Source organism: Arachis ipaensis, chromosome B01 (assembly GCF_000816755.2).
Source record: "Arachis ipaensis cultivar K30076 chromosome B01, Araip1.1, whole genome shotgun sequence".
Lineage (NCBI taxonomy): Eukaryota > Viridiplantae > Streptophyta > Magnoliopsida > Fabales > Fabaceae > Arachis > Arachis ipaensis.
The window spans coordinates 57,461,611-57,470,702 of NC_029785.2; the positions used below are offsets into that span (position 1 = coordinate 57,461,611).

The window sequence follows — 9,092 nt, forward strand, 5'->3', positions numbered from 1 at the left end:
TTTGAATAATATAAGATCATATCCAATAATTAAGGTGGCCAAATTGCATTCTTAATTAATTGATATCTCAATCCAATTTAGCCATTAGTAAGTGTGACCAAACTAATACAAGGACGTATTCCCCTGCTTAATCTTTTATTTTTTTGGGTCCACACTATCTATATAGATTGGAACACATTTTTTATCTAGAACATAATATATATCGGTTCTCCAAGTTTGTTATTTTCAAAATTCAAATCTAAAACATTTATTAGCTTAGGGTCTTTGACAAATTATACATGGATCCTGATGAATATATACATATGGTGGTGTTTCATATATAAGTTAATTAAAATTGCTCACTTGTCAATATCAACTATGATGTACCAGAACAAAGAACATACATAAGACCATTTCTTTGCTTGTGTTCACTAACAATTTGTTAACAAAGCCTTATCTGATTACCGTTCTTATTATCTTTTTCCTTTTTTTTTGTTATATATCAGCCAGTTATATTAAAAGCTTTTAAATAAAAATGTTTAAAATTTAATTTTTAAAAGTAACTTACACATAATTGATTTTATATGCAAATATTTTGTTTTTAAATTTTTAATTTAATTCTTAATTTTTTAAATAAAGGTACAGATGGAACTATTAAGACTAGAAGGCTAAAAGTTAAAGAAATGGATAACTTATCTAGAAATGACCAAGTTGTTGTAAACTTTGAAGATCAACAAACTATTGGAGAAGCCCAAGGTTTGCTTGCTCGATATCTAGGAACATTGGCAGTTGATTGTAAGTTATTTCTAATCAATTTCTCAAAGTGGTCAGGACCTTCAAGTATACCTCGATCTAGATTTGAAGAGTGTTTTAGTAACTTGCTGAAGGTATGTATTTGAAAATATTTACTTTTATCAAATTCTTATTAATATTATCTATTGTTAATGATATTCTATTATTTATATATGATTCTTTTTTATAGCCAAAATTTTATTTCAAAATTTCTGAGGGCATTGCAAAGCGATATTGCAAATTGAGCCTTGCAAAAAAGTGGTCACAACATAGAATAAAGTTATGGGATGAGTTCTATGATCCATGCATGAGTAGACAAGCAATCATTGATAATGTCCCAGTTGGCATCGACAGAGATCAATGGGCATCCTTTGTTCAGTATCAGTTTCTACCTTCTACAATGGTAACATGCTAAATTTTTGAGGATATAATATTAATACGTAATCATTTTTCTAATCATTTTTTTTATAGGAGATGTGTAAGAGAAACAAGGAAGTTCGCAATAAGCAAAAAATTCCCCATATTGGTGGTTCAAAATCCATCTCAAGGAAAAGACATGAAATAGTATGAACCATCACTCATTTTTTGTTGTTACTAAATTATCATATGCTCTTTAACATTTTTTTTATATTCTTTTGCGTAGTTTTTAGAGACTGGACAAAAAATTAGCCGTGGAGAAATGTACATAGAAACTCATAAGAAGAAAGATGGATCGTTTATGACTGATGAAGCAAGGGATATAGCGGTAAGTTGAACTTTTTGGTCTATTTTAGTAAAAATATTTTGTTAAATTTTTGTTGTTTAAGTCTCAACTGCAGGAACAAATTGAAGTATTTATGGCTCAAAATGAGAAAGATGAATATGGACCATCTACAAATGATGCTATTGACAAAGTGTTTGGGGAGGAGCATTCTCGTAGGGTGCGATGCATGGGAATGGGAGCAACACCTACTAATACTTTCAGAAATGCCAATCATCCTAGCCAGTTAGCTAATTCTTCAATTTCAATGTCATCTACTACCAATTACTCCAAAGCTGATTTTAAACATTTGGAGTCTAAATTTGATAAAACATTGACTGCATTCAAGGCTTATTTTCTTGCTAAAGAAGGAAGAATTCCTGTTGAACTTATTAGTATATTTGACTATGGAGCTTAGGTAAATTGCATTTTCTTGTCGATTTTATGTTGCACTAATAATTTTGAAAATTATGATAAATGATAACTGTTATATTATGCTAATGTTCTAGCATAGTATTAGTCTCGTATATTCTAACCTTACATCCCTACTCTTACTAATTTGTTGTTCAAGTTTTTGACGCAAGGAAAGGTTAATGCCTTCTTAAATTGTTTTTTATTTGAATTGTCGTTATAGTGTCATAGATGTGGCAATTTTTATGTTGATATTTCTGTTTTTAATTTATTTTAGACTAATGATGTTGACAACGAAACTATTACACCGATAACAGGAAGAACATCATTAGACAGAAGCAATGAAAATCGTGAAGACATTATTTAGTATTACTTTAAAGATTGATTAGTTGTTTATTATTGCACATTTGTTAGGGTATTATGTTGCAATTTTTTACTAAACAAATTTATTCAAGTAGTGAACTCATTAGTGGTAGTTATGAGTTTATATTATTTTAGCTTGTTTAATTTTTAGGATTAAACATATAAAGATAGTGAGGATTCAGATATTATGCATTTTATTATAATATAAAAAAGTTATTATTTATTTTAATGGGTTATTATAAAATAAGAAAAAGTTGTTTTAAGTATAAGATATTTGCGGAGGTTTAAAACTCCCACAACCTGAATCAAAACTGCTACAACATAGAACCGTCGGAGGTCTTTAGAAACTGATGCAATTTAGTTGAAACTCCCGCAAACAGCGGAGGGCAAAAAACCACCGCAATTTTGAGTTCAAAATAGCGTCGGTTCTAAAAAAACTCCCGTAACTTATTGCAGGACACCTAACTGCGTCATTTTACTAAACCGACGTTACGCAACTTGGGGGTTAAAAACCCCCCGCAAAACAAAAAAAAATTCCCACAAATTAGCGCCTTTTTTGTAGTGCGACGTGGTAAAACGACACCATAATAAATCCAGCCCAACCTGTATATGCTTAAGTCTGATCTAATGAAGTTCGGTCTCAAGCAGGGGCACTGTTCATACCCTAGCCCAATGCACAACCAGGCCCAAAGTAAGTAAAGCCCAATCAACATATACGGGCTTTACTGACACCTACCCGAACTTACGGAGGTCGGGCTCGACGACGCCATCGCCAACCCTACCAACCCGAATCAGTAACCAACTCATACAACCTCTCTTATTCATCTAGAAGGGAGATCTCAACAACCTCCCTAACAAAAAGGAATGGTTATCCACCATCAAAGGTGGAGCTACTCTAAAAGGTAGTTATTGACTCTACATCTATACCTATAAAATACCTTGACACCCTCAGGTATACTTCGAATCCAATCTACTAAAAATTTACTTAAACCCTTACTAACTTAAGTATTATAGTCTCTTACAGGAGGAACTCGGATGGCTTCATCTCTGCCAAAAAAGACATCACACACAACTCCTAAAGGAGCTTGAACCTCACGTTCAAGCCCAAATTATAATTTTATGTAACCATTGAAACAAAAACATACCAAGTTTCAATATTGTTGAAAAATATCACTGGAAGCACAACACTAAAATTAAAAAGCATAAATTAGAATTAAAAAAAAAGAATAATATAGGATTATAAATTTCAATGAAAAATTCGAGGATCATTAAAAGTCTAACCATGACAGTACCATCGTAGTACACACGACCTTGTTAGTTGTTGCAAATTGTCATCTTCAGCTTTTTTGTGCATTTTTGTTTCAATTATTTAGATATGATTTACTATAAGAATGTGGTAAAACCAAATTTATTACATGGATTTAATTGAAAATTAAGTCAAATCAGTATCAACAAATTAATTAACATCTCTTTATTTGGTTATCAACAGGAAACTTTTCCTTTGTAATTGTTGATAGCATATTAGAAATGGTTCCTATGATGAGATTCTAAATGGTATTTGCAGATATCCGTCCATTTAGATTGTTCTAATTTTAATCTTAATTATAATTAGCGGTTACTTTTTCTGTAGGACTCTTCTATCATACAAAATATGGGAGAATGGATAATGCATATAAGGTGTTTGATGAAAATTGTCAACAAAGAACTTGTGGCTTATACCACTATTACTTTGTATGCTTATAGTGCAGATTCTTGCCTCTATCTGACCTTGGTATATTCGTGCTCTTATTTTGGAAACAGTTAAATTGCTTACAACGAGATTATTAACAATTTATTTCATTATCTGGAAGCTATTTGATTTTCAATAAAGCAACATCCTTCAACAATTTCAGTTGTGTGCAGAAATGAAGTAGCATGATTCCGTTGAAGTTCACAACAATTTAGCAATGGATAATTCAGTGAATATGCTAAAGAAAACCATGGTCATGGATGAATCAAATGTGTTAAGAACTTAGGATACCCACTGAAAGTTGTAGATCATGAAGAATAAGAAGAATACATGCTTAGTTCCCGAATCACCTCCACCATGTTTGGCCTTTGCTCAGAAAGCTCATGAGTGCACATCACTGCAATCTTTGAAAGAATTGCTGCTTCTGCTTTCGAATATTTTCCCTTTAAATTTGTGTCCACAAAATCATCAAATCTGAAAGACTCAACTGCCATTCTAATTGAACACCCTACTGTTGTCTTCCCAGACAGAACTTGGAGAACAATGACACCGAATGCATAAACGTCGCTCTTCTCGGTGAAGCGTCCAGTGGTAATGTATTCAGGAGCTAGGTATCCCATGGCAGCACTAACTTTCAGTGCCGAGAAAACAATGTCATCTGCTAGAAGCTTGGGGAGCCCGGCATCCATGATCAATGGGTTAAACTGATTGTCAAGAAGAACTTTTTCAACTGAAATATTTTGGTGAACTATTGTAGGTTTGCTTGCTTCATTGCTGTGCAGATATCCAAGACCTGGTTAAAAAGGATTAGCAAATACTCAATATCAACCAGATAGATACTTATGTTCATTCTGCATAATAATTATAGCTTAATCTTTATTATAGGTTCATAACAATCGTCTTAATTCATGTAACCGACGCTAACTACTAAATAGTTGAAAAATACCTTGTTGTAAGAAAGAGGCAAATTTTCTGATCTACAATGAGTTTCTTAGAAAATATTGGGTGTCAAAAAGAACTAACCTTTTGCAATGCCCTTGATGATGGAAACCCTCTTAGACCACTCAAGTACATTTTCACTTCCATCTTCCATATCAAGATATATAGAGAGAATGCCACCGGTTACAAAATCGTAGACAAGGTAACATTCACCTCTACTACTTGAGCAACAAAAACCTCTCATCTTTACAATGTTTTCATGTCTCAGTGAGGTTAGCAGGCTCAATCCCTTCAAGAATTCAACTTCCTCAGGTATGCAGCATGTCACATTAATACTTCTGATGGCCACAGGAGAACCATCTCTGAGAACTCCTTTGTAGACGGCAGAGAATTTGCTCTTACCCAATAAATTGGCCTCTGAAAGATATTGTGTTGCTGATTCAATCTCGTCCACATTGAACCTAAACTTGTTTAGATATTCATGGGATAATCCACTGCAATTTTTACCATCAGCAAGTGGATCCAATCCATTGTTGTAATACTCAAGATTAACAAGTGGAGATGGACTTCTTGTGTAGACCATAGGTTGGACAGGGCTAAGTTGGCTTACAGAAGAATCCGACGTATGCAGGATCCTCTGCTTTCTCCGGCGATATCTGACAAATGTGACAAACCCAGAACCTATTAGTGTGATTGTGGCGGTTATAACACTTGCTGCAATGACAGCTTGAGGAAATCTTCTTGATTTTGAGCATTGAGTCTGGTTACAATGAAACTTGATAGTGGCAGAGTCAGGGAAAGCTTTTGGATAAGAACTGTTTATTGGTATATTTGGGACACTAATCTGGCTATCATATATACTATCTTTGTTGCAAGCTCTCAAGGTCGGAAACCGAAACCCCATGGCGCACAGACCTTGATTGTTTGCATATTGAAATCCTTTATCAAGTTTCCTCAATGCTTCATTTTCAATGTAAAAAACATGAATCAGTTTACATTCGAAAGTAAAAAGATCAAAATGAAGGCAAATTTTGGAATAGGGAAAAGTTAGAAGTTATTAAATCAGTCGAATTTTGCTACAAGGGGTGGGGAAAAAAAGAAGAAAAAAACGATGATAGAGGCATACCAGAAGGGACAACTCCTGATAGAGAATTGTTTTGAACATCTAGAACTTCCAAGTGTGCAATATCAGCTAATGTTGCAGGAATTACACCATTGAGGTTGTTGAAGCTCAAATTTAGCCTCCTTAGCATTTCTAGGTTCCCCAAGCTTGGAGGAATCATACCAGTTAATCTGTTATGTTGCAAAGCCAGAACATTAAGCTGCTTCAATGAACCGATCTCCTTCGGTATGCTCCCAACTAGCTGGTTAAAGCCTAACTGAAGCACTAGAAGTATGAAGAGCAAGGGAACATGGATTAACGTACAGAAATAAAATCAAAACCCCTTCAAAATCTATATAAGGTAGTTTAATTAAGAATTCATTTTAAATACATTGGGATCAGTTACCTTTTTTCCATGAAGATACTCTGAGTTTATTCTTTTCTAATCTAACACAAGTAAACATAATATAAAAAACAAATACATGAAACATAAGATTTTGTTCATACCAATATTTTCACCCATGTAAATGTAGTAATACATTTACAATTTGGGTAAATTAGAGTACTAACCTTCCCCTAGAATCAAGCTATGCTACACAAACACTCTTTTATTTGAATAATATACACTAACCTCTCCTAAAGTTTAGGTAATATCACACTCATTACTCTTTTACTGTAAAATACGACACTGTCCCTGGAGAGATTAGTGGAAGTATGACAACTGTCAAATTAAGAAATGTTTATAGGAGAAGTCACTGTAATTTACCCTTAAAGTTCTAGTTATTAGTTTTACCCTCCAATTGAAACTGTGGCATTTTCATGTAGAAGTTAAGGTTCAAGTGGAGAAAATTGTCCACAACCTACATTGGAATAACTCCATATAGTCCATCACATTGTCCAACACACTTAATTGACAGAGTGATTGGCAGATGATTCAACAATTCAATTCATATACATGACTACTCTATAGCCTTACCATTTCTACTAGCAATCATCAAAATATCTCATTTCCAATGAATGTCTTCAGCTAAAATGCAACAATCCATGGATTCAAACTAATTAAAAAGCTTCTACCCCACTTTTTCTACAGTTACTTTCAGTCATGAAGAACATGAACATTAAAAAAAACCAGAAAAATCTTATCCAATACAGAGAAAACTTGATCAAACAATATGAAATATGCATTATGTTTCACTATGCAATTTACTATTTTTAGTAATAAAATACACAAGTATTTCTTTAGAGAGAATTTAGCATGTGGTAAGCATGTAAATGAGAGAACCAAGGCAGTTAAGTAGGCTAAATAGGGGGAATATTTCCAATTTTCTATAAAACAAACCTTGTAGGCTAGTCATTTTTCCAATCTCCTTTGGAATGCTACCAGATAGGTTATTTACATTGAGATAGAGATCAACCAATTCAGTGAGATTCGAAATCTCTATTGGTATCTCGCCGAAAATGATGTTGTAATGAAGATATAAACCAGACAAGCACTTAAGTTCAGCCACCGAAGGAGAAACCATGCCAGAAAGACCCCTTCCGGCCAACGATATGTTGGCCACTTTTCGGTGCTGGTTGCAAGCAACACCTAAGAAGGAATCAGTGCATGGATCACCATCACTTCTCCATGAACCAAGAACCTTGCCTTCTGGGTCTAGAGAGGATTTCAGGTCCATGAGAGCTCTTAGCTCTGCATTTCCATGAACTAATTTTGGACTAATAAGAAGTGCAAGAAATTGAAAAAATGAAAGTAGCAGGAGGAAATGAAAGGAGTTCATTTTATGAGCTTGGACTTGTTATGTGAGAGTTTTCTGAAACTAAACTAACCCATTTGAGTTTTGTGCTAAAGGCTCGAACATTGATCTTGGTTTTGGTATTGGTATTGTTGTTTGGGTTGTTTTGGTTGATGAAAGTTGAAACATGTTGCCATAGTCAATGGTGAAAAAGCATGACTTTGTTAGTCATTTGATTACCGACTTTGTCTAAGATTTTGTTAGTGTTATTTATTTATTTAATTATTTTTGAATAATCTTTTTCCATTGAGAGTGAAGAAAGGGAAAAAGGAAAGCAAGCAGAATTTTTAATTTTCAATCAGGGAGCGGAGTCTTAATTAGTTATCTAACTTTAATACTTTAAGAGTCATTGACAGAAAGGTAGGTTTCACATTGCACCATTTCGATTCAGAAGCTTAAACGATTCTGGCTGGGTACCATGGACTGATGGACCCACTAGGTTTGAATACGTGGTCCATTAGTTTTCAATTTTGCCATTAATAATATTTTTAATGGTGTGAGATTACATTTAATGATAAAAAATTATTCAATTTTGTTTTGATGGTTAAGTGCTGGCCAAAAAACACAAAAATTGTTGGCTATAGACTTTTTCAAATATTTATATATTTAGACATGTCTTTACTTAAATACGTTAATTTTATAATAAATCGAAAAATGAAAAGAAATGGTTGATTTTTAAAGAACGGAATATATAATGGCGCATGATGTACAACATTGTTGTATACTTGTGGATTTGAGGTAAAACTTTACCTACAATACTTGAAAAGAAATAAGGATTTACAAATACCGTGTTAAATGTTTAATCACTCATCTGATTTCACATGGGAAATATTTTTACATGTTTAATAATTTAAATCTACATTGTTTATTTATTTATAATAAAAACTAAATTCTATAAGTTTATTTAAGATATATTCACGGTGGACGGTGGACTTTTACAAAATATTAATGATATTTAATTTTTTTTATAATTAAAATAATATTTTTTTACAAAACATAAATGATATTTTATCTTTTGATAATTAAAAAAATATTTTTTATACAAATCTTTAATACTACTGTCATAGCTATATAAAATACTAAAATAATAAAATATTTTCATGTTTCACATTTAAATTATTCAGGATTTTTTTAAATAAAATAAAAAAATTAATTCATTTCCCAAATAAGATTTTTGAATTTTATTTTTCAGAATACGCTTTTATTTTTGTATTTAAAGCAAGTTTGTTGTACCCTCGGAGAACT

The 9,092-nt window shown here is 32.7% G+C and overlaps 2 protein-coding genes across 4 annotated transcripts; one reads left to right on the forward strand and one right to left on the reverse strand.

Annotated features, from left to right (window-relative positions):
- Positions 663–2,288, forward strand: LOC107607047. The gene is made up of 7 exons (XM_016309037.1): positions 663–866; positions 962–1,174; positions 1,243–1,335; positions 1,415–1,516; positions 1,590–1,892; positions 2,020–2,034; positions 2,199–2,288. The coding sequence occupies exons 1-7, from the start codon at positions 663–665 to the stop codon at positions 2,286–2,288; spliced, it is 1,020 nt and encodes a 339-aa protein (XP_016164523.1).
- On the reverse strand, positions 4,093–8,120 carry LOC107630522 (LRR receptor-like serine/threonine-protein kinase FEI 1). Of its 3 annotated transcripts, none has more exons than XM_016333699.2 (4): positions 7,394–8,114; positions 6,079–6,339; positions 5,166–5,912; positions 4,093–4,806 (listed from the first exon to the last, which is right to left on the reverse strand). In XM_016333699.2, the coding sequence occupies exons 1-4, from the start codon at positions 7,830–7,832 to the stop codon at positions 4,322–4,324; spliced, it is 1,932 nt and encodes a 643-aa protein (XP_016189185.1). In that variant the 5' UTR covers positions 7,833–8,114; the 3' UTR covers positions 4,093–4,321. The 3 variants fall into 3 exon arrangements, 2 of the variants coding, with proteins under 2 accessions (XP_016189185.1, XP_016189177.1); XM_016333691.2 differs by having other exon boundaries at positions 5,037–5,912; positions 7,394–8,110; XR_002361652.1 differs by having other exon boundaries at positions 4,673–4,806; positions 4,960–5,912; positions 7,394–8,120.